We start from the raw sequence: 27,004 nt of genomic DNA, 5'->3' as shown, positions 1-27,004 counted from the left end.
AGTGCAGGTGCAGTGACCAAGAAAAAAATAAATAAATAAATATATAATATATATATATATATATATATATATATATATATATATATATATATATATAATAATGACTTAAATAACACATCCCCCCCCCCCAAAAAAAAAAACAAAAAAAAAAAAAAACAATTAAACTACGACCATTTCTGTGATTTCTACACTGGTGTGAAATTTTTGATGTAAACTGGACTCTCACCCCTTTGAAAATATCATGTAAAGCAGACAATATACGTCCACTTTTACAAAACTGATGTGAACAGTGTAAACCGCGCACAAAGCTCTTTGAAAATGTGGTGGATACTTTTTGCGCCAAATTTTTGTCACAAAATAGATTTTTTGGGTGCAAAATGGTGCAAAATTCTTTGATAATCTCCCCCAATGTGCACCTGAGTATAATTCTGCCTCGTGCTGTGCCGCACTAATATAACATTGCTAAACACTGTGCCCAAAACCTAATAATTATGCCCCTATGCCCACTCACACTCAGACAATGAATAAAGCCCCTGCCCATTTTAATGAACCGTGACACTAATTCATTAGAGAGCAGAGGTCAATTGTATTAAAGTAATTTCAAATTATTGTTTTATGAGCCAGACATACATATCCTAAGGGTGCGTTCACACGCTATTACTAGCAGCGGGTTGCCCGCTGCGGGAATCCTGCTGCGAGTTACGCTACCATTGATTTAAATGGATCCACAGACAGTCCGCAATAGTGTCAGATTTGCGGACAGTCCGCGGACCCATTCAAATGAATGGTAGCGTAATTTGCAGTGGGTTTCCCGCAGCGGGAAACCCGTTGCTAGTTACTAGCGTATGAACGCACCCTAAGGTAGACTGAAAAGATCAAAGGCCACCTGAGAATTCATGGAAGGGTCCATGAAAAGCACTTTGTTTAATCTCCATTGATGAAGATTAAATGTATCTATGTGGAAGTGCGAAGAAAAAAAAATGTATATCTCAGAGTTTGAGGGTTACATTCTATCCATGCAAAATCGAAAAATTGTTGTTTTTTTATGTCACTTTCTACGCCTATTTTATTGTCCTTTGTTTGTTTTCCTTTTACAATGTGCCAACCCAGCTTTATACCCTTTATCTTTACCACTGTAAAGGCTGTTCATTTTGCTTTTTCAAGCTATCATAGATAGGGTGACAGCTACAAACAGCTTTTGGGGATCAGTGAATACCCTCTCACCTGTAACTTAATATTCGAACATCCCTACTTTTTTCAAGAAAACAACAACAGAACAACTGCACTGTAAAGCAGAGAAGTCTATTGTGTTTTCTATGGCAACATATCACAGGATATACAGTACTGAGATTATAAAATTGTCATAACACTACAGTGTTTTTGGGCTAACAACATATATATTTTTAACATTGCTACCTAATGCAACATGTGTTAAACAATATAGATACAGTATTGTGTTCAATATCATATTGGTCAATTATGATTTAGTATGGCAGCAACAGTCCTTGAAATATATCTATGTCTTTACCTATCAATTCTGATGTTCATTCATTCAATGTTAAAAAGAATACAAAGAATATAACCCTCTTAAAAAACAGAATGTTATAATAAAGTTATCAGGAATATTTTTACCACAGGCTGAAAATAAATTGTAGTAGCTTGTATTCTCACACTCTTCAGTCCTAATCTTCCAGCTCAAGTCCTCCACTTTATTAGTATGATAATCTGGTTTGCATGTCCTCCTCATATTTCATGGCACAGAAAAGGTTATAACAATAAGATTTCCTTTAGTACAGAAATAGAATGATGGCTGTATGGAAAAATCTGAGCAGATAGCTAGAGTCCCCGAACCCCTCATAAGTCCCCCATAGCGTATAATTGAAGAGGGTTTTCGAGGCTTCATAACATTTTCAAGTAGACCAAAGACCTCATCTTCTAAAAGCATAATACTTAGTCCATCTTTTGTGACTACATTCCTACATTCTTTTTACGGTATGCTACTATCTACATTACATTTTTAATTATTGCCATTCAGCATGGTTATCATTATAGAACAATGGCAAGCCAACATAGTATGTGTTCCCTTCGGCTCTGTCTATTAAGAATAACTGTTGTTTAAAGAGTATCTGTCAACAAATAAAACTTTTATTATAGTGTTCCTTGTGTAATTGGCAGACACTTTCCCTTTCACTTATTTTCAAAATTATCAATATAAATATCTTTAAAATGTAATAGAAAAAACAGCCACTGGGTGGCTCTGTTCTGTTCCCTGCTGCAATTAATACAGTGAGTTTGATCTCCTCCCGGCCTTGCAGGAGACGAAACTGAGGAAGGGTTTCTCTGCACTGAGCTTGGTTGACAGCTGCACAGAGCCTCACTAAAGGCTGCACAGATTGAAAGCTGCACAGACTGAAAGCTGCACAGAGCCTCATTGAAAGATGCACAAAGCCTCACTGAAAAATGCTCAGAGCTTGAGGTTTAATATTCATCACAGTGCTGCAAAGATGTGAGGGCGGAAGTGGTCCCCCAGCAAGCTTTAGTGATGTCATGCCTGCTAGGAAATGCCCACTTTCTCTTGCTGGGAGATTGCACTATGTGAGCAAGAAGAACGGTAAGATACAAAGCTTTTTAAAGCTCTGAATTTTTTTTAAGGGTGGGAGGGGTATTAGAAGTAGTTAGGGGACATAGCCTGAGTTAGTTTAAAAAAGTTTATTTGGTAACAGGTACTCTTTAATGCATAAACACATCATTAGAAAACACTGGCGGGATGTTTTAGGTAACCTGGCAAACATTCTGCTATGTTCCAGTGCACGATCAATACATATATTTTGGTAACCCCCCCCCCCCCCACACGAAATCTCAAGAACAAGACTTCTGATTTTTCCCTTCTGAATAGAGCAGCAGTACACATACTTGACTATCATGCTATAAATTGTCTGTAGCTAAACTCGACTATCTTCAGAGCTACCACAGACAATGAATGGAGCAGTGTCAAGTATGTGCACTACCATATGAGCTTCATAAATCCCTTTCTTAAGGGCCACAGAGGATGCTCCTCCTCCAGTGATTAGACACTTATACTATATTTCGTGGATAGGAAATAAGTGTCCACAGTGAAAAATGTCCTCTCTACTATCTGCTTGATGCTATAGTGCATTTAAGTGACCCACTGGACACTCACAAAGTATGGACCCTTCACTCTCCCTATCCAAAACCAGCAGGATTACAACTGCTCTGAGGACTACCAAGTCATGTTTACTCTCTGGATCTCCCGTTAGATTTCAGAGTCTGTCCTGCGTGGCAGATACTTCTATTCTGTCTAGTGACCATGAAGATGACAGTGTTACAAAGCTCTATTTTACTTTGCTAATATTTTAGTATTTTAATAAATACAATTTTCATGGCTTGTAGATATTACAGAAGAATCAGAATTCTGAAGGTTTCCACAACTGTTATTCCTAAACGTATCAACATATCACTGGCATAATACCTGTATGCTGCTGACACTTCCCCGCCGACTGCTGTTTTGACTCTCTCCAGGTGTCTTGGCACTATAACACAGAGCATCAAAACCCAGGATACCTCCAACACAGTCCCCGATCAGACAGACCTAAAAGAAAAGAAAACATTGAATAAAACATTATTTACAGTGAGAATTGTAGAATGTGGTCATAAAATAATAAGAAACAGACTAGTTAGAGGTTAGATGTGGTAGGTAGTAATCTAGACAGCAATGCAATTTTAGACATTGGAACGTTCTTAGTAGTAACTAAAAAATAACTCCCTAGGTAAAGTGACAATTCTGTTTTAGGGGATTTTTGAATAAAACTTAGTATATTGGTGTATTTAGGGATAGACAGTGTTACCTAATAAACAAAGTGACTGACAATGGGAAAGTCCAAAAGGTACAGTAGATTCTAACAAAGCATGGTTGTCACATAAATGTGGACTTACAGTGTCTATGGATGTAGAAATCTGGCCTGTGCCAACATGACACACATTTTGGCTTGAAAAGTAGAGAGTAGAAGGAAATGCCACTAGACCACCATTTAACCATCTCACATTTACTTTACCTTGAATAATATATTATTATTATTAGAAATACAATAACTAGCTTGAGAGTTTCTGTGTTGCAACAGATTAAAAGTTGAAGTGCACTTACATAAAAGGCATAAGAAATATGCAATTTATCAAACAGGTACAACAGTGCACAGTCACTGCCATGTGAATAAGGCCTTATTACCAGTAAATTGTAACATACCTAATGCGTACTACTATAATAATATTTAATAAACTATTATATATCTATGAGATGCAGGACAAAACTTTGTTAGCAATATGCATATTAGGGCTCTTCTGCATCATAATTGTACTGCCCTTGCACGTATCTGCCAACAAACTGTCACAATGGGATGCTACTGTATATGTTCACCGACCGGCTCAGGCCCCATTCATTTTAATGGTCTAAATGTAGTCAACTCATAATTTCTTGAATTTATATGTGTATTGATTCACAGTTACTAGTGCCATGAAAGTCAATGGGGTCCGTACATGTTTCTGTCAGCATTCCATTTCTAAAGTACACGTGCCACGTGCGGTAAAGTTGTGATGTGAGTAGTAGTGATGTGTAACGTTATAGACCATAGCTTGAAAATGATACACATATCTGTGCACAAGATAGATTTCAAGTAAATGTTAATGTCTTTACCTAAGAAAAGTTGTTTGTTATTTAACATAGAAAGTAAATTCCACAAAGACTCTTAAAGGGATACTACACCCCTAGACATCTTATCCCCTATTCAAAGGATAGGGGATGATATGTATGACCATGGGGTTCCTGCCACGCCCCCTCCCATACACTTGGTTTGAGGGGGCGAAGTGTGACCTCACAAGCCTCCGACCCCTGCATTGCCAGTCATCAGGCATGGAGCAAAGTTCGCTCTGTGCACCAGATAACAGGCGGTGCTGCAGGAGAGATTGTGGGGGTTCCCAGCTGTGGGACCCTGTGATCAGACATCTTATCTCCTATCCTTTGGATAGTGGATAAGATATCTAGGGTATTTAATGCAATGCTACAAAAGTTTTACTGCAATGCTACAAAAGTTTAATGCAATGCTACAAAAGTTTTACAAGACTGAAATACATTGAGAAATAATGCTCACTGTCCCTTCAAGCATTGGAAGATTTAAAGGGGTTATCCAGGAAAAAACTTTTTTATATATATCAACTGGCTCCAGAAAGTTAAACAGAATTGTAAATTACTTCTATTAAAAAATCTTAATCCTTTCAGTACTTATGAGCTTCTGAAGTTGAGTTGTTCTTTTCTAAGTGCTCTCTGATGACACGTGTCTCGGGAACCGCCCAGTTTAGAAGCAAATCCCCATAGCAAACCTCTTCTACTCCGTGCAGTTCCCGAGACAAGCAGAGATGTCAGCAGAGAGCACTGTTGCCAGACAGAAAACAACAACTCATCTTCAGTAGCTGATAATTATTGAAAGGATTAAGATTTTTTAATAGAAGTAATTTACAATTCTGTTTAACTTTCTGGAGCCAGTTGATATATATAAAAAAAAGTTTTTTCCTGGAATACCCCTTTAAGGAAATGTATGATCCATTTTCCAAGAAGAGGATGCTATTTTTCCATGTGTGTATAATACCCTTTTCTAATTGGTGTAAAATTTCTTTCCCTAATCTTGCTATTAAGCACTCTCAGCAGGCGCACTATGCTAGTGCCTATTAAAGTGGCTTCAAGCCAAAGCTGTTTCAGAAATTCGGATATTCTCCAAAATAAATCACATTATTGTTATTAAACAAACAGATTATAGAGCAGGCGATGTGAGTGTTTTCCAATAGAAATGTACGGTTAAAAATAGCTGCATTTTTTTTTTTTTTCATTTTGCAGGAAGGTGAAATTGTCTATATTTTCCTATTTTATTCCTTTTACACTTCACATTTCTCTATCAGATGCACAGACGAAACATTATCAAGACAAAGTTGCTGCTCCTGTAATAAAATGTCACGGACCTCAATCCCGCTCCTTAATCTTGACAGTAAGCATATCTTCATTGGAAGAAGCAAAGCTATTATGACACTAATAAGAGTTTCAATGTTAAGGACAAATATACTATATTTTTATACTTCAGAGGTGAGTATGTGGGGCACCACGGAGACTTGTCAGCTCTTCTGGCAGTCCAGGTGGTCTCCCCTTTTTACAGAAGTCTTCCAGACTTTCCAGGAGATCTGGCAATAAAATTTAATAACAATAATAATAATACTTAGTAGTACTAATAATATACAATGTCTTGCTGGATAAAATGTGATAACTCTCTCAACCCTCACATATACAATTATTACAAAACTCAAGTATTGTGCCCAAGTTCTTTATCATTGAATTCCTGAATTGGCTAATAAAGGATCTATGTCCAAAACTGGATGCTTGTCTGTTTCTGCGGTATTAAAATTATGACTTGTTGAATTGTTGACAAACCGAATCAACACAATTCACATCTAAGTCCGACTGTTTCTGCAGGAAAACTGTCAGCAAGGTCACCCACACTAAACCCAATACACTAAGTTATAGTGTGGGGGAACAGGAGTTCATACAGGGCTCCCTTACTTTTTTTTGTACAGTAGCTGCTGAGTTATGTGCTTGTAAAGTTTCTTTCTTCTGTCTATAATATGCGCTTCAAGGCAGGACCCCCACCGGCTGTCTGATTCAGCCTTCCGCACTGAAGCTTCTAAGCCCGCTCCCATTTTATAAATATTCATTATCTTCAACACCACGTCCTCGCGGCGTGAAGTCACATATCAACTGAGCGTGGCGTTTGACATGCGAGCTCGGCATACTGATGTCGCTCTGCGCAGTTACACTGCGCATGTGCCAGTCCCTTGCTACACGGGGGTAGCGAGGCTTCGGGGGTAGCTACACGGGGTAGCACTAAGTCAGGGGTAGCGAGGCTTCAAGAGCTCACACACACTCACACCATCATGAGAATGCGCTCTGCAATCAGAGCGCTGCACTCAGGGGATATGTGACTCCACGTTGCTAGCACGTGGAGTTGAAGATAATGAATATTTATAAAACAGGGGTGGGCTTAGAAGCTTCAGTGCGGGAGGCTTTACAAGAACATAACTCGGCGACTACTGGACAAAAAAAAGTAAGTGACCCCTGTATAAACTCCTGTTCACCCACACTATAACCCAGTGTATTGGGTTTAGTGTGGGGGAACTTGCTGACATTTTTCCTTTAAGATCTTTTTTGACGAGATGACATTAACACTAAGGATGTAGCTTTGCAACATACAATATTACACAGGTATTATAAAAATATGCAGATTTATTGGTTATAAGGTTATAAACATTAATGATTAATAATACAATGATATATAATAGGGATATTAATTAGATGTTATTATATGAAGATTAGTATGAAGCATTACAAGGTTATTAGTTGACTACGTATAGAAGAACAATACATATAAGTAGTAAGCAACTATGTTACCATGCAACAAGAGTTACAAGGTTAGGATATCATATTAGAATAAGGTTATACAGTATAGCACTCTGTCTAGAGGAAACCTCATCAACATGGGCAATATCTATTCCCAGACATCTCAATATAGAATGCTAAATACACTCTGCCCCCTCTCTAACCCACTACACATCACATGACTCTGAGAATGGGTAATTCCATCTAAGGATATAAACATGAAAGGAATTTGATATACTTCCACCCCATTCTGAACTATTTTACACACATGACTTTGGTAAGATTACTAAAGGAGTTTTCCAGGAATAGAAAAACAGATTTAATTTCTTTCAAAAACCACTCCCCGTCTGTCTGCAGGTTGGATGTGGTTCTGCAGCTTAGTTCCATTGAAGTGAAATAGAGCCAAGTTCTAATACCACACATAACCTAGGGTCAGAGGTGGAGCTGTTTTTGAAAGAAATTAGCTCTGTTTTTATTTTCCTGGATAGCTTCTTTAAGACAAATAAATAGCTGAGATATAGGATCTTTGTTAGACTATATTTTTTATAGGGAAAAACTTGAAGTTTCCAGTTGGAATTATACTTAAACACTTAGGGTGGCCAAATAGGAGTTCTATCATCTAAAGCAATAGTTCAATACTTTCATATAATTCTGGAAAATGAATTCTTCTGCAGTTAGAATCCAGAATCTAGAACATCCTGAAACTACTATCTCAATATGGACATAATTAATTAATTTATTTTATTAATTTATTTGCCAATCTAAATGGTTTAATTATCCAAATTAGTCTTAATCGGAATACCATTTTTGTATCTCTTACCCCATTCATGTGATAATAAATGTTCTGCTCCTAGGAAAGCTAGATGGTCCATCATCGCATCGTCATGGGTAGCTATTGTTCTGCACAGAGTGATCAGTCCAGCATGCTGGGATCTACTCAGATCTCACTATGGCCCTCATGGCTTGTTAGACCGCTTTCAGAGAAACAGATGATCTCCCAAAATGGTGGATGCTTTCCATTGTTCTCTGTGTGTCTTGTAAGAGAGTCCCCTATGTGTTTTCAACATCTGGTTTAAACAGTCTTTCTAATCAGTCAGACACGCCCCCTAAATTGGAATTTTCCAATGAATGTAGGTTGGGTGAGTACGAACACAAATGAATAACTCAGCCATCTTTGCTCATAAATGTGTCTTCCTTCCCGTTAATATGCAGGTACCACATCCACCAGGGGACACTCTAATACAATTAATCAGGCTCCTTATCAATTAGCCATTTAAGTGTTAAAAATGTTAAAGCTAATTTAAGGCTGTCAACTATGAATCAAATGGGGAGCTCTACATCAAGAGAAACCTGACATCTCAATATCCACATATATCTAAGGAGGCGAGTATTCTTCTCAGACTGGCACATTTGTAGAGAATAGAGTCTAGAATATATTGTGGCCTTTTCATGAACTCACTTGGGCCTACTTAGAACATACACAAAATTGCCACCACTCACAACATGGCCAATGCTATACTTATCAACATAGTGATTCATTTTGGGTCTGCAGTAAGCACGACAAAGTCAGTTCCTAAAATTTCTTCCCTCCTAGATCTTCCATCTAGGAGAGAAGACCAGTTTTAATACCGAAAAACGAGAGGGTTTAGGAATCAGAGCCACTCAGTCACAAAGTGGTGACTATGTAAAGCTACAGAGCGAGGTCATTGAGGACTGAAGAGCATAGTGCATAAATGTTGCCAGCTCTGCTGACTCAATAACTGCAGATTTCCAAACCTCATCTAACTTTAAAATCAGCACAAAAACTGTGCCCGCCAGGAGCTTAATAAAATGGCTTTCCATGGCTGAGCAGCTGCATGCAAGTCTTATGTCTCCGAGTACAATGCCAAGTGCCTGGTAGATTGGTATAAGTAATGCCCCATTGGACTCTGGACACAGTGCAAACCTGAAGTGATGAATCACAATCTGGCAGTCGGATAGACACGTCTGAGTTTCCTGCAGATTGTAACCTGCTTCTGTGCAACCTGCTTTTGTGCCAACTGTAAAGTTTGGTGCAGGAGGGATAATGCATGCATGGTTATTTTTCAGGGAATGGCCTAAAAAAACTTTTGACATGTCTCAGCATTCAGGCCAAGACCAATTAAAACTTTAGTCATGTCTCTGTGACAGTTACAAAGTGCAGTACACAAAGCACTCCAGTCTGCACAGAGCCCTAACAGAAAAAAAAAACGTCTAACACCTTTGCAATGAACTAGAACAAAAAATGTGAACCAGGACTTCTCATCCAGCATCAGTGTCTGACCTCACAAATTCTCTTTTGCATGAATTAGACTGTTATAACTACAGAGCGGGGACCAACTCCATATTAAAACCTTCAGCAGTAGAAAGGGATGTCCTAAAAGGGGTATACTGTGCAGGTATTGCAACAGTTTTTCTTTCATTGCAACATAGTGTTCATTATATCTGCCCCTTTCACACTATATATTCATCCGTTTTTAAAGATCCATTATATGTTCCGTTATGAAAACTCTGAAAATTGCCCGTTAAACGGCCGTTACAAAATCCCATTATAGTCTATGGGATTTTTACATTATCCGTTTTAACCCGTCATAGCCCGTCATTAATAACGGACGTTATTTTGTGACGGTAGAAAGAACAGAAGAAACAGTTCATGCACCGTTCATGCCAATTCAGATCACCAGGCCAATCAGCTTAATTGCCAGTATTAACGCCTTCCAGTGGTGGAAGATTTTAACAGTTGTTGTTCTTACCCTTCATTAGCGTTCCTGTTCCCCTGTTCCCTGCATTACTGCCTTTAACCTTGACTGCTCTCTTACCTACTGATTTTGTACTGCGCCAACCTCTTGGTTTCTCTGACTTGTCTCTATTTATCCTTCTGAATACTGATTTGGTTACTGTTCTGTCCATGTGTTGCTGACTTGGCCTGTCTGACCTCCCCTAATGCCCTGTGCCCTTAGCGAGGTAGAGACCATAGCTCAGTTGTGGGCTACTACTCAGGGCGGATCGTTAAGATAGGTATGGACTTTTGAATAGGTATATGTATATCTTATAGGTGTAGCTTTTGAAAAGTTAGGTTCACCGGGCTTGCAGAGCTTTTTGAAAAAGTTTGGTTTGTGGCGAGCAAATTCGATGCAAGCCAACAATACAATTACCATAAAAAAATGTGTATTACACTGCCTAAGAGCTCTAAAGCCCTTTACAAAACTGCTAGGGTCACCTAGAAATGCATTCAAGTAGTTGTAAAATGGTTTCCAGGCTAAGCTAATGTCAAAGTTACGGCAAAATGCCGTAACCCATGGTAGCTAACAGCTTGTTTAAAAACACACTGCACTAGAAGATTGTGTATGCTTTTTAATGCTCAAAAAAAAAAACCTACATAAAGTATCCCTTTTTTTTGACAGATGCCTGCCGGTGTTAAAATGCCGGAAAATGCAGTAGCTTTTTCCAAATGTTCCAAAATTTCTCCCTTTTGGAGTAGAAGCAGGTTTGGAGAGTGAAGATGCCATGCCTTTTTCCAAGCATTCCCAAAATGTTCCCTTTTGGGTGTTACAACAGGATTGGTGTCCCAAAATAATAAAACAAATAAATAGCTTTAGCAAGAAAGGTAATAAAAAAACTTTAGCTTTTTTGGGGATTATGGGTTATGTATGTGTAGGCCTGGCTGGTAGTAGTCGCAGCAGACAACATGCTGTGGTGAGCTAGCAATAATTGAAGCCAGCAGACAGAAGGCAGTGGTGGGTGGACTACTCATAGGTGTAGTAGGCAGCAGACAGTAGGCAGTGATGGACTGGTGGTAGGTGTAGTAGCCAGCACACGGCAGGCAGTAGTGGACCAGTGATAGTTGTAGCCAGTGGATAGCAGGCAGTGGTGGACTAATGATAGTTGTAGCCAGCGAACAGCAGGCAGTGGTGGGGATGGACCAGTGATAGTTGTAGTAGCCGTCAGACAGCTGCAGCGGTGGGTGGACTAGTGATAGTTGTTGTAGCCAGTGAACAGCAGGGGTGGTGATAGGACTATGAATTCAGGGCAATCTGGCACAGGAGTTTTGAATTCCTGAATCCATGCCTGTAAGTTTTTTCAGGTTGCTGACCAAAATCTTGTTTGATTAGAGTTGACACTGCTTCTTGCACTGAACACTCTCGCTGATGTTACACTTGAGTGTGAACAAAACCGAACATGGTAAGCGGGGCAAGTTCTGGCCATTTGTCTAATCTGGTGACACAGAAGTTCATAGGGTCTGGGTTTCTGGTGTCTCTCAGTAAAAGCTCACAGCTTAGATATGCATCAAATTGGTTGTTCATGTAATGGTGCACATCCCTTTGATGATCAAAGTCAGGGTGGAATACTGGATGCATAAACGTTGTCATCATGTACTCCAACGTGAAAATGCTGTGTCACTGCTTTTAATGGCCTTATTGAGATAGGGTGTCGTTTTGCTAGATGTTGACCCAGTGGGCTGTAAAAAATGTGTATTGGCCCTGGCCATAACTACAACTCCAACTATCTACCATGGCATGCACTCTGACACTCTGACAACTGCATGGAGTGGCCCACCTTCTCTGCCACCTGGGCTCGGCACAGCCCATTAGTTGCCTAAAGGCTGTGTCAAGAAAATAGTACAGTAGCGCATGCACCAAAAACAACTTGGCTAAGTGTGAATTAAGGCACACTACAGCAGGGTGACTGGGGAAATACTGTTGTCTGTATGACATAGATTCCCCAAGAATAGATAACTGCTAGGATAGTGGAAGGGATCAAAACAGTGATGACAACAAGACAGAGAATGCACACTACCTGTGGACGAGCCCTTGCTGCTAGACAGATAAGAGGGATTTCAAGGAGAAAGGAAACTGCTCCGCACCTCCACTTACTGCACCTGCGCGCAGGCTTGATCGGCAGCATCTCCAATCACACACGGATATCCACAGCAAGAGAATGTCCAGCACCAGGATGGCAGTAAAACGGTTTACTTTATTAGGTCATGTTTAAGGACCGATTATAGGTCCGAAACGTGTCGGAGTTAAGTGTTTCGGTCTGCATATGGCCCAGTAAAGTAAATCATTTTACTGCTATCCTAGTGCTACTGCGATCCTTTTTTTAAATTTTTAATTAAACCCAGAAAATGCAGGTTTCTTGGCGTAAAATGCCTGGCCCATGTCACACTCAAAGCTAAAACATATTTATGTTAAAATACAGGTCAGTTCACTGCACAATGCTTTATCTTGTATTGTATTGTGATAACTTTTGTAAGTTTGTTTTGCAGTCACACTGATGGGATTTGTAGTGCAGTAACTGGACAAAGTAATGTAGGTTAGTGTTGGTCGCGAATATTCCCAATGCAAATTTTACTCGCGAATATCGCATATTCGTGAATTCGCGAGTATTCGCGAATATAGCACTATATATTCGTAATTACAAATATTCGTTTTTTTTTTCTTTTCACAGTACACATCACAGTGATCATCCCTCTCTGCTTCCAGCTTGTGTGGTGTAAAGAAGGCTCTAATACTACTGTGTGAGACTGGCGTGCAAATTTTCTTGGATTGGTCTTGGAGTGGTAGGAAAGCAATGATTGGCTAACCTGTGGTCATGTGATCTTAATATTAGCTGTAAAGTAAGCTGGGCTACCCTGACATCTCAGTGTTCCTACTCTCTCATCCTATGCTAACATGGCACAACAATTCCATGTGTACCTCATCCCTTCTCCAATAATAGCACCATTGCCAGGCTTGGTGAGCCACTTTTTTCCTAAGGTTCTGAGCAAGATCGGGTTCGGCAGGCTCGGTTCGCTCATCTCTAATGGAGCCAGTGGTTCAGTTCAGGTCTGCACTGACATGACAATTATCATTATCATCAATATGATATCTTTTAAATCACTGGATAATATCTGAATACCCTCTCACCCTTCTAAAATAATATACATTAATACAGAAATAATTGACCTTAGAATAATAATAATAATATCACATATGATAGCCCTCTTACCTCACTCAGATATTATTCAGCAATATACAGATATTTTTCCTCAAAATAATATCTGATCTGGTGACTTTTTCTGTTTAACAGTCACCAGGATATAAAGAGATTAGCAAGAGATAAAAGAAAAAAAAAAGAGGCCATACTTTATAGGATAGCATAATTAGATTCCTTAAAGTAAGTGATGGCATTACCTTATCATTGTAATGAAAAATGAGGAGGTCAAGGTACATCATTTTACTTTTATGCTACAGTTTAACACACAACAAAGTTCCCATCCATTGTTATAAGGTAGGCACAGAATTATTGCCTACATAGGGTAATATATTCCCTATAGGGGTGGTAAATGTGTTTTCCCAAACCTTTCCAGCAAACAATGGTGCCAATTTAGGGTCCATTGCTATCCCAGATACCTAATTGCACACATACTCATTTTAAGTTAAAATGAAGTGCAAGTTTTCACCTAAAAAATAGTATTTCTGGGTCACAAGACATATAATAATACAATTGCAAAAAATACAATGCACACCAAGATTATGATGAATGTCAGTATAAAGATCAATCCTATTCTCAGTTCCCCCAAGTAGCAATATTATTTCCTTTCTCCACTGCTACAGGGTACTGTATCTCCATCAAGGAGAGGCAGGGAAGTGATGATGAGCAAGGGGGAATGCCAGGCTGTGGCACTTGCACAGCTAGGCTCAACCTCCTTGGCACTTAGCTGAGAAATAAAGATGCTATTATAAGTTTGGTGACCATCAACAGCTCCAGGAAAGGTACAGTCTGCTTTTAAACAGCTATCTAACAGTGTCTGCAACTTTTTGCAGCAAATAATGCTAACATGTTCTCTATAAGTACAGTATATGTAGAATGTAACAAATCATATATGTATATATATATATATATATATATATATATTGTTTTTATGATTCACAGTTAATATTTTTGCTATAAAAGGAATATTTACAATTTTTTTGCCTTTTTTGCATACTGTAGGTGAGAGATCAACCGATTTCTTTTCTAACTTTTAATGGTTTTTACACATGTTTGATTATAGGATGTTGTTTTTTTTCCTTTGACAACAAATACAGTTTGTGACCACAGCATCTATTCTTGAAATAGGTACATTTGGGAGCTTGTGTCGGAAGTTAGCAATAATGATGTGTTACCGGTGTCTGGCAGTAAATGGAATGGAACAGCTGGATTTCTGCAGAGTACGGACTCACTGCTGGCCTTCTCAACCCTTTCACAGTGCCTTCAATGGAAATAGGATGCATTGTAATGTTTATATGGAGCTTTCACTTGTTTAGAGTCAGTGCAAAGTAACAATTGTTTTGTATAAGCAATACAAGAAGAATATATTTGGCTGACTAGGCGATACAATAGCTTTTACCTAAAATGTTCTTGTTTTATACACACATTAAAGTCGCTATTTTAATGCAATGCATTATGGCACTCAGTGCTAATGGAAGTCATAGTAAACCATGTCATCACAGTTTCTCTACTATAATATATATATATCAGCATGCATGTTATCATTGCTGCTTAGCTACGTCTTGCCAAGGAAAAACAAATATCCATCATCCTTACCATTCATACACTGGGAGGCAAGCCCTAGTTATACGATCATATCGTATAACAAATAAGACATAAAAATGGATGTTAAATTCAACATATAATCATTGTATGTATTATTTACCACATATTTAACATTCCTTTCGGAGACACATTAGAGATGCTACTTTGAATATTGCACTGCTGACTTTATTATGGTGGTTTTGTGTTCTACTATAGTCCACTTGCTTTTAAGTTTAAATGAATGGAAACATTAAAGGGGTATTCCTGGAATTTTTCTTATTTGACTATGCTACAGGGGCTGTAAAGTTAGTGTAGTTCATAATATAGTGTCTGTACCTGTGTGTGACGGTTCTCTCACAATTCTTATGGGATTTTCCCCCACTTTTTATTTTTAACAGCATAAAAAATGACTGTTTTCCCAGCTTGCAATGCGGCCGAGACCTGACTCACTAGTCAGCTGATGACAGGGTGCCTGTCTGCTTCAATGGGTGGAGGGATCGCTTGGTGGGAGAGAGATCAATCTGCAACTAATGCAACATCTGCAGGCACCCTGATTGAAAACCACAGGTCTTTTGATGGATGAGGCTCATTTATGTTTTAATGGGTGGGGTGGCTGATGTGTGGGAGGGAGGAAAATGTAATTGTGGGATTTGTAGTCAAAAAAAGAAAAGTCAAACAGGAAATACATGTTCCCAAAAAGCTAGCCACAGTATTATGTAATCTCACAACATAGCCATTTAGCCCCAAGACAAGCACATATCCTTCCTAAGCATGTCCATTACTGCCTGCCAGGTACATACTAAAATCACCTTATGAGTAGGAGTGTGTTATTAACCCCTTTATTGCATAGTAATATATCTACTATATGTAGTGTGGGATCTGGACAGTTTTTTGGTTCTCCCAGGCCCATTTTAGGTAACAACTGGTTAGGGAAATGGGGAGAAGACATCCAGCCAACGCATTTAACTAATTAGTAGTTAGTCAAGGTGCAAGGGAACACTGGGCCCTGGGAGGTTCCTCGCAGTCCTGGAATTACATTTTATTGGTGTCTTTAAAATACCAATGTAATTGACTAGCTGAGCACCTGCAGGAGCAAGGATCCCTAGGCTCCCTCCCCACCAGTGCTTCCCCTACGACGCAGATGGTGCGATTAGATCTGCCTGCTTTGTTCTGCCCTGGCAAGACCTGAGTACAAGAGACCAGAGCAGAGGAGCCGAACAGGAGTCATGATGGGTGAGTATTGTAAGGGGGACAGTTAAAGAAAGAGGCACAGTTCATTGGGGCAATGGCACATTTAGTGGAGCAGTAGCATAATTAAGGTAGCAGTAGCAGAGATTATTGCGGAAAGTGGCACAATAAGGGGGACTGGAACAGTTCATAAATGAAGCAGTGGCATAGTTCATTGGAGGGTAATAGCACAATTAGGGGGGTAGTGGGACAGTTCATTGGAGGCAGTATGAGATTAAGGGGCAGTGGCAGAGTTCATCAGGGCAGTTCATAAAGGGGGAATGGTATTGTTCAATGCGGGCAGTGGCATAATTAAAAAAGAGCAGTGGTATCAACTTAATGACACAGGACGTAAATGTACGTCCTGGTGAGGTGGTACTTAATGGACCAAGATGTACATTTACGCCCTATACATAACGGAGCGATGCTCGGATCATGCGCGGCAGGTCATATAGCAGCCAGGGACCCGCCAGTAATGGCGGACATATGTCATCGCGTCACGGCATCTGCAGCATTGCAGACACATAAATGGATGATCGGATCGCCGCATCGCTGGGGACTATTAAATTGTAAAAATAAAAGTTAAAAAAGTAAAAAAAAAGAAAAAAAATAGAAAAAAATCCCTTCTCCAATAAAAATTGTAATTGTCCCATTTTCCCTATTTCACCCCCAAAAAGTGTAAAAAATAAATAAAATGAATATACAAATTTGGTATTGCCACGTGCATAAATATCCGAAATATTAAAATATGATGTTAATGATACCGTACAGTGAACGGCGTGAACGGAAAAAAAAAATTACAAAATTGCTGCTTTTTTTTTTTATAACATTTTATTCCCCAAAAAATTGACAAAAAATGTATTAAAAGTTTTATATAAGCAAATATGGTATCAATAAAAATGTCAGATCATGGCGCAAAAAATGAGAACTCATACCACCACTTATATGAAAAAATGAAAAAGTTATAGTTCTTCAAATTAGGGTGATTTTAAATGTACTAATTTTGTAAAAAAGTTTGTGATTTTTTTAAGCACAACAGTAATAGAAAAGTATGTTATCATGGGTATCATTTTAATTTTATTGACCCAAAGAATAGAGAACACATGACATTTTTACCGTGAATTGTATGGCGTGAAAATGAAACCTTCCAAAATTTGCTAAATTGCGGATTTCTTTTTAATTTCCCCAACAAATAGTATTTTTTTTTGGTTGCGCCATATATTTTATGGTAAAGTGAGTGAGGGCATTACAACGGACAATTGGTCACGCAAAAAACAAGCCCTCATACTATTCTGTGGATGAAAATATAAAATGAGTTATGATTCCTTAAGGCCCAAATGGGCTGACTCATTAAGGGGTTAAAGGGGCACAATTGCAGTATTAATTATTTAAGGGGGAACACAATAGCATAATTTACTTTTTAACAAGAAGCATAGTTATTCAGTTCAGGGCACAGCATTTGACAACATTCTATTCAGGGGCAGAGTGCGAGGCAATATTATATTGTTAATAACTTTCAAAATATTTATTATTGCTCAGGTCATAGGTGGGCCAGCTGGGTGAACTTGAAAGTTCATTGGCGCTGGCCACATGAGGGCTCAGTAGGCGCAAGCACTCAGGTGAACAGCACCAGTGAATATAAAAATTCCCCCGGTGGGCCCACCTCTTGTGTGCAATTCAGTAGGGATAGGAGAGGATCTTCGGAGGGACACAGCTCCGAACTACAGGTAAGTATTTAACTCAGTGACCCCTCATCAGTCTCCTGTTCACCCACACTATAACCCAGTGTATTGGGTTTAGTGTGGGTGAACAGGATGACCGTTTTCTTTGAAACTGACCCTTATAAACAGGTCGATTGTCTATTTAACTTTTGTGCTCCATCTACTTTGGAGTCATTTAGGCCCAGAGGTCTTATGCTGTTAAGAGGTTAAATCTTTCTTTAAGTACTTTTTTTCTGTTTCCTCTGCAGAGCACTAAACGTCCGTGTTACACCTTGTGTGATATTCTTACTTCTGTGCCTGTACTGGTTCTTTCTGTTTGGGGGTTATGCTCCTCTCCTGGGTGGCATTAAAGTACAATCTATTAATGCAAAAGGCCTTAATTCACCATTCAAACTTTCATTACTGTGGAGGGAAGCGACTTCTCAAAAAAAAAAGAAAAAAAGATGGATGATATATTCTAGAAACACAACTAAATACAGGGGACATGGGTAGGCTGAAGCAGAAAGCTACCATCATATTTACTCAGCACCGGCAATCTGTAGAGATCTCATTTCAGTATCAATGATGTAGAAGGTTGATATGTGATCCTGGTATGTCTACTTAACAATGTGCCTTATATTCTTGTAGCAAAATATGGAAAAGTGTTAATATTCTTAAAATATGTAAAGTTATATCCTTGTACAATTTAACTACTATACGGAGTTTTCTAAAGCAGCTAGATCCGATGCATCATCAGCATTTAAAAATAATTGGTCTAAGCGGTAAGCCTATAAAGTCACAGACAGTCTAGATCCTTTGCTCTCATGCTTATTGTCTACAGTAAAGTCACCTTACTTTATCATTGTTCATATAATGGTGAGAGATGTGTAACGGAGCTGGATGTGGATCCTACTAACCTGTGTGGTGATGACTCGGACGGTATCGGGTAGCGGAGTCTAAGGTGCCACTGGTCTTCACCAGAGCCCGCCGCAAGGCAGGATGGGCTTGCTGCGGCAGGTGACACCCAGGTCGCTACCCCCGACACGGCTCAACCACACAGGTAGCTGGGCAGATCCCCCTCATATTTCTCATGAAGAGACAGACGGAGTCTTCATCTGGAGACGACTGCAGGAACGGGAGGTGCCACCGGAGCAGGAGGGGACTGTGGTTGTGGTGGTTGTTGCTGTGCTGTTAGCAACTGCTGCATCATGGTGGATAACTGGCTCAACTGCTGTGTCTGATGGTAGGGCTGGGCGGTATACCGGTTCATACCAAATACTGACATTTTTGTGCTGCACGATATGAATTTTAACCCATACCGCAATACCAGTTTGGCCCCTCCCCCTTGAGAATTAATGAATTAGCCCAGCGCTGCACTGCCCCCACATCGGGGAACTAATCATATGTTGCCCATGAGCGCTGTTCTGCCCCCCCAATTAATTATCAGCCCAGCGCTGTCCCCATCGGGGTAAATACTCACATGTCACCCGCAAGCGCTGCCCTCCTCGTCCTCCTGTTTATTGCGGCCGCCGGCGCTGACACTCTATACCAGTGGTCTTCAACCTGCGGACCTCCAGATGTTGCAAAAATACAACTCTCAGCATGCATGGTGGGAGTTGTAGTTTTGCAACATCTGGAGGTCCACAGGTTGAAGACCACTGCTCTATACTGTGCGGTATCCCTATGCCCGTGCTGCAAAAAATAAACAAAATAATTTTTATTTTACCTCCCGTTAGTCCGGTACCAGCCTTACGCTCTTCCTGGGGATGGGAACGTCGGACAGCCGTCAGCCTGTCACCGGTGTTCCGCCTCGGCCGGTGATAGGCTGAGCCCACTGTCACGTAAGGAGCCATACAGAGCATCGCTGCGGCCAGTGATAGGCTGACGGCTGTCCGACGTTCCCGTCCCCAGCGTAAGGCGGACGTCGGAACATGCATTAGTTTATTTTGTTTACCTTTTGCAGCCCGGACAAAGGGATACCGAACAGTATGGATTTCAGTGCCGGCGGCCGCAACAAACAGCATGAGGAGGGCAGCGCTTGCGGGTGAAATGTGAGTATTTACCCCGATGGGGGCAGCACTGGGCTGATAATTAATTGGGGGTGGGCAGAACAGCACAGCGCTGGGCTGATAATTAATTGGGGGAGGGGGCTTCAGAACAGCGCAGTGCTGGGCTGATAATTAATTTGGGGGGAGGGGAGGAGGAGGAAATACCGTTATATACCATGGAACCGCCAAAAGGTACAAAAATACCGTGATACACACATTTGGTCATACCGCCCAGCCCTACCTGATGGCTAACTGCTGTGACTGGAGCGCTACGATGGAAGTGAGATCTGGACTATCAGGCAGAGGAACCCAAGCAGGATCCATGAACGGATCTTGCTGTAATGGAGCTGAATCCTACTAACCTGTGTGGCGATGACTTGGACGGTATCGGGGAGTGGATTCTAAGGTGCCACTGGTCTTCACCAGAGCCCGCCGAGAGGCAGGATGGGCTTGCTGCGGTAGGTGACACCCAGGTCACTACCCCCGACACGGCTCGACCACACAGGTAGCTGGGCAGACGAGGTACCAGAGGATGAGGTAGAAGAGTAGTCTAACTTAGCAGGAGGTCAGGGCAGGCGGCAAAGGTGCGTAGTTAAATAACATAGCAGGAAGGTCTGGATACACAGGAAGAGAGGCAAACAGGCAAAAGGAATGCTTAGTCTCAGGCTAGGGGCACTGAAGATCCGGCAGGGAAGTGTGGGAGGTGCAGGGACTTTATAATGTAGTGTCAGGTGCGAACAGTAATTATGGGTGTACTGGTCCTTTAAATTTCCGAACTCCGGTGCGCGCGCCCTAAGAGACGGGGACGTGCATGCCGTAACTGAGACACATGAGAGCAGGTGGCAGCGGAACATGGTGAGTGACGGGCCGGGATTTGCATGCGGGTGCGTCCCATGATGCGAATCCCGGCCCCGCCAGCAGAGGGGGACACAGGGACTCTGCGCTCGCGGTCGGTGTTTGCGGCCAGAGTGCAGAGTTTAACAAGATGTAGGCATCCTTATGATTTGATATTTGTTTAGGAGCACTCTGCAGGAAAGGTTATAACATATTGCTTTTATATTCTGTTTATGTTATTTTACAAGATAGCTCTCTCCTCATTTTATTTTATCTACTACAGGTGAAACTCGAAAATTTTAATAACATGCAAAAGTTCATTTATTTCAGTAATGCAACTCGTCTGCGGAAGGAAGCATGAAGTGCTCCAAAATCTCCTGGTAGACAGATAGGTTGACCCTTGACTTAATGAAGCACAATGGACCAACACCAGCAGATGACATGGCTCCCCAAATCACATAATATATTAGGGATTTGGGGTTTTCATAAGCTGCAAGCCATAATCATCACAATTATGACAAATCACAGCTTGAACTATCTTGCTTTGCATGTAATGAGTCTCTCTCATTTATTAGTTTCACCTTTTAAGTTGCATTACTGAAAGAAATGAACTTTTGCACAATTTTCTAATTTTTGGAGTTTCACCTGTATAATAATTGTTACCTGAATTGTGATGTAAGGATTTGTACTTCTTGACATCATTCATCATGAGTGCTATGATATGTCTGTCGATCATAAAAAAATAAAATAATAATAATAATAAAAAAGAAATATAAACATTGGATGGATTGCTGTGCTTTTTCCATTTCAGAAATAGTTAATAAAAATCAATCAATGCGTTATGAAATATACAACTCTTTCCACACACACTTAAAAAAAAAAACATGTACAATGGGTTGATCCAAACTAGCACAGAAGGGACATGGTTCTGATGCAGGAGTAATATACAGTGACCCCCCGACTTACGATGGCCCCGACATACGATCATTTCAACATACGATGGACTCTCAGAGGCCATCGCATGTTGAAGGCAGCATCAACATACCATGCTTTTGTATGTCAGGACCATCGCATAAACGGCTATCCGGCAGCGCAGACTGCTTCAGCTGCCACCGGACAGCCGTTTACGGTGCCCCGTGTGGTCCGCTGACGATCACTTACCTGTCCTCGGGGCTCCGGCGCATCCTCTTCAGGATCCCCTGCATCATCGGCACTCTCCATCGTCGTCATCACGTGATAGCGGCGACGGAGAGCGAGGATGCCGGGGAAGCAGAAGCCTTGCCTGAGTGTCGGGGACACGCTGGGGACGCGGCGACAGCGATGGAGGGCGACATCCAGGGCATCGGTGACGAGCGGTGACGAGCGGGGCAATAAACTATCCTATTATTTAATATGGGTGCTGGAAAGATCCAGTGAGGTGGTAGAAGCAACTTGGGGCATTGATTGAAAATAAGGTGTGGTATGGGGCAGGAGGAAACTTTTGAAAAAACATTTGAACAAAAATAATGAGTTCAATAATGATTACTATATTTTTCTACCTATAATTCAGACTTTTTAGCTAGAAAATATCTTGTTGATAAGGACTTCTTATAGTCCACATACTGAGTGATTTACTAGTGCCAGAGTGCCCTGTCGCTGAGAGAATTCTGCAGCCACTTACTGCTGTACAGTTCTCTTCTTCTTGCTGTGGTACTCTGATCTGTGTAATGGGTGCAGGCTAGTAAAGGAAGCCAGACATGATGTGAATATTAAATACAGCTACCTACCACCAGAGACCAACATAGCCGCCTGAAGTGAACTGTCATAGCTGCAGGATCTTCCATTATGTCAGAATCGTGTAATCAAATGTGCCATTTGTGAATGAGGCTTAATTATATGTATGCATGGCAAGGAAGGTAAAGGATGCGGGACGCCAAGAGTGGAGGTGAATAAATAAGTGTGAATGGTGATGGTGAATGTCCTGCAAGATGTTGTTCACCTAACTCACTCCAATGAAGTAGTTACCATTATCCAAGCACTGGGAATAATCCTCAAATGGCAGGATGTAAGGTAACTACTTATGAACTTTACTAGGAATAGTTGCATGATAATGATTCAGATAGGATATTCCAAAGACAAAAGATAAGTTTACACCTGCAGCAATTGATGAGTGAAGGAGCCACAGTCGCTGCTATGGGATTGCTAAGACTTGTTGTAGTAGTAGACACTGACTTGACTATGACTTGGACACTGACTTAGATTTGACTTGACTTTAGAACAGATGACTGACAGTGACTATTAAGTAGAAGAGGTAGAAAAGAAGTATAGAGTGCTGTCACCAACAAAGTCCTTCACAGTTTGGTTCCAATTTAGTGTTCACTGCCAGGGGTGAACAGAGTGGATAGATGTGGCCAGATGATCGTCACACCTTCATCCTTTTGGTGCTATGGAGCTATACGGCTATAGTCCCCATAGCTGGACAGAGAAGACTGACTGAAGACTTGAATGGCGGGATTCATTTGAGGGTGGACAGCCACTAAAGAAGAAGTCTAGAGGGAAAACTGAAGGCCTACTCCCATGAGGTAACAGAGCAGGCTGAGAGGAGACCCTGTCTCACTGGTCAAGGCCAGACTACTACACTACTGCGAAACCCACCCTGTTAAGCCAGACTAGGGTGGAAGCAAGGCTGGAGGGCCCTGATTGCCTCAACTGCTTCTGTACCTTCCTAATTCATCCTTAACAGAGAAACATAGTTAAACCTTCACATGTAATTAAAGGCATGGTGGCACCAAAACGTTATAAAACACAATTAAAGCCTTTTTATCACAAATCATATAAAGACACTGCTTTAAGGTGGCGGAAGTGGACACCTTATCATAATATCCACTTGACAGAGCAGGTAGACAAGGATGTTCCGCTCTGAAACACCACACAGTTATACAGTGACTTCCAACTACTAGGCACTAAGGATCTTGTCTGGGAGCTGAAGCTCCCATTGATGTTCTCAAGATTATGAGGGTCCCAATAGTTGGACCTCTCACAGTCAGACACCAAAATTGTCAGTGGTGGCAAAACACTTTGATCTTTTGCTTAGCTGGTGTAACAGTGTATCTAATGTGACAAAAACAGGACAGAAGGAACTGGAAAAGGCCCCCTGAGCAAAATGACAGAGGAGAGGTAAGAGACAGCATAGTTTTTGACTCCAACACCAGAGAAGCATCAGAGAGACTAATATGATCAGGCACCTTGTCCCTCTACTATGTGAATATCTCTAAAAGATCATATCCTCTGACAAGATCACTTTAATAAGCAAAAAGCTAAATAAATATACTTAAAACTATAATGTGTATGGAATAACCCATTATCAAGATTCATAGAACTCTTATTCATGTCATGGCATTTTGTATTCTTTGTGGTACATCATGACACTCTACTACTTTGCGTGATTATTTTGACATCACTGAAAATGCACATTGTATCCCCAAGGACATGAATGCAGTTCCAAAATTAGATCTTAATGCACTGCTCCAGCTCCATTCCTCTAGCCATGGGATCAGTGATATTCCCAGAAGTAAACAGGCTGGTTCTGTATAAATTCATAATTGTAATGCTATGTCACTCATCATGGACAAAAAAAGAAATGAATTAAAGCAAATTCACTGAAGTATCTTTACAAGGGTATGTTTACACATATTAAATAATAGGATAGTTTATTGCCCCTCAACTCAAATGCTCTTTTTCTTTAGTAGTAGACTCACTCTTCTGAAATGCTATCTGCCCCGGCCAATACCTTGTATGGTTTAGTATCTACGCACAAATCAAAGTGAATGTAGAAATAAAACAAGTTAAATCATAACCTTTATTATTTTCAAATAAAATAAGTCATACACTCATCAAACAAAAACTTTGGTGCTTGAATGTTGCACATTTTTGGTCCAAAGTGTAGAAAGCCATGTCCCTGTGATCATTCCCTTTTTTTTTTTGCACACTGAGAAAAAGAGTCTAAACACTGTCTGAAAGTCTTGCTAGATGTGGCGCAAATCATGTAGGACAGATTCTGGGTGCACAATGAGCCAGAATTCTGGTGCAAGCAGAGCTCAAGTCCTGCAGGAATGTATAGGAATGGAGTTCCTGTACTTTTTCCACAACAAGAACACTGTTCCCTTTAACAGGAATCCTACAGGACCAGCCTTTCAGTGGAAATCTTGAGTTCCCACACTTTAACCCCTAAATTCCCAGAATTTAATCCCTGGGTGCAAGTGCAATAGTAAATCTTCCCCTAAATGTCATATTTATTAATCTCATTATTTCAAAATGTTGGGAAATATATTGAGTATAGCTGGCTAGGTGGCTTGTGACCTCGACTTACCGCAAGTGGTGGGTCACTATTAATACATGTATACAATATGCCCCACAGATCTGGAACCTAAGATAAAAAAAAGATTCATCTCAAGTGTCCCACAAGGTGCATCTTGGAACCACAGGTGGCCTCTTAAGTACTTTCTGTATTTTAATTTTTTTATTTTTTAACAGATGCTATACTGCAATATGAAAAATAACTAAATGAGAAAAAAATTGTCAGACGGCATCATTATTCTGTGTATTTTGCTTTTCACATTCCTTTGAATAGTGGCCATGAAAGTTGACGGCAGTGATGTTTATTTTATTTGCCTGGCAGACAGATGGTAAACCTAATTAGAGATGAGCGGCTTGAATCTGTATTATCAGGGCCGGGATTTATTCAATGATATCTGCAGAGCGGGCTGACATTATGAAGGCATGGATTGACCTCAGAAAACATTTACCCAAAATATGTTTCTCAGACAATAAGAGTTAAATGCACCACAGGGAAATACACACATAGGTTACATGTCTGTCTACTGCTGCCTGCTTTTTCTCTATTTCCATGATTGTTAGCTGCCCAAGCCCCAGAAGAAGCTATTTGTGCAAAATAAATGGCAGGTGTTGGTGGGTTCTTCTAACTCCCTTATTTCCTTTTACCTACTTAGGTGTCTTTCTTTACAACAAACAGTCATGAAATCATGACATAGCACAATGTGACATAAACAGCACCAAAGAATAGGTTGAAGCTTTTACCTGTAACATCCCCCCCCCAAAAAAAAAAAAAAAAAAAAATGTTATATGTTAGTACCTCATCTTGATCATGTACATGTAATTTTTATATCCCTGATATTCACTAAAAAATAGCATTTTACAGCTGCTCAATGTCTTTTCCATCTATCCAAAGGAAGGGGGCGTGTCCCTCTCTTGCCTGCACTGTGATGACTCCTTCCCCTCCCTCACTCTGCTGACTCACTCTACAGAGCAGCCCTGCTCTGTAGCCTTTTCCTCTCTGGTTTTATGCTGTACACACACACACACACACAATGAATATTGGAGATTGCCTGTACTCTACCAAAGACAATATGTTTAGTGTATAACTTACATCTTCCTAAATTAGTGCAAAGGTTTAGTGCTAAAAGTACAGTATTATTTTATGCATATATTTCCCTATGTATTACAAGTTCCTATGTCATTCATGTGTATCATCCTTTACCAGTTCTGTAATGCTGGGACTTTTGGAATAGTTGGAGGTACAGTGTTTGGATAACTCTTTTTTGCAGCATTGTTGCCTTCAGCTGTGTGTCTACAGCTTTTGCAAAACTACAACTCCCAGTATGCCCAGACATCCTTTGACTGTCCAGGCATGCTTGGAGTTGTAGTTTTGCAACAGCTGGAGACACATGTTTGGTAAAACTCAGTGTCACAGCAGTGTTGTTGCAGGCTGTGTTCCTCCTGCAGCCTTGTCAATCAGCCATCTCATATCCATGACCCTTGGACACACTCATGCTGCTGTGGAACTCATCAGTGTTCCAAGAGGTATGGGGACCCCTAGTGGTGGGATTTTAAAAGGCAGTTTTCTTTAATAAAATGTGATTTAAGAAAAAAAAAAAAAAGAAGAAGTATATCAGAAAAACTACTGTTTTGCCAAGATGTACAACATATAAAAAGTTTTTATATCTGACAGTTCCCATTTAACCCCTTAACGACCATGAGCGCATATTTACAATTGTGGCCAGCTCCCGGTATGTGAAGCACGCTCAGGAGCTGAGCGCGCTTTTTACTGGCGGGGTCCTGGTTGTTATCAGCAG

General features: G+C 40.5%; 1 protein-coding gene across 4 annotated transcripts in view; it reads right to left on the bottom strand.

The window, feature by feature from the left end:
- Positions 1-27,004, bottom strand: part of PITPNM3 (PITPNM family member 3) — a 735,635-nt gene that overhangs the window by 126,696 nt on the left and 581,935 nt on the right. For all 4 annotated transcript variants that reach the window (XM_056558420.1, XM_056558419.1, XM_056558421.1 and 1 more), the window contains one exon: positions 3,491-3,610. In XM_056558420.1, the coding sequence (XP_056414395.1) occupies positions 3,491-3,610 (120 nt within the window). The remainder of the gene's footprint in view (positions 1-3,490; positions 3,611-27,004) is intronic.

Source organism: Hyla sarda, chromosome 2, assembly GCF_029499605.1.
Source record: "Hyla sarda isolate aHylSar1 chromosome 2, aHylSar1.hap1, whole genome shotgun sequence".
NCBI classification, from domain to species: domain Eukaryota; kingdom Metazoa; phylum Chordata; class Amphibia; order Anura; family Hylidae; genus Hyla; species Hyla sarda.
The sequence above is the reverse complement of the archived record's forward strand: the minus strand, read 5'-3'. Positions and strand labels throughout refer to the sequence as shown.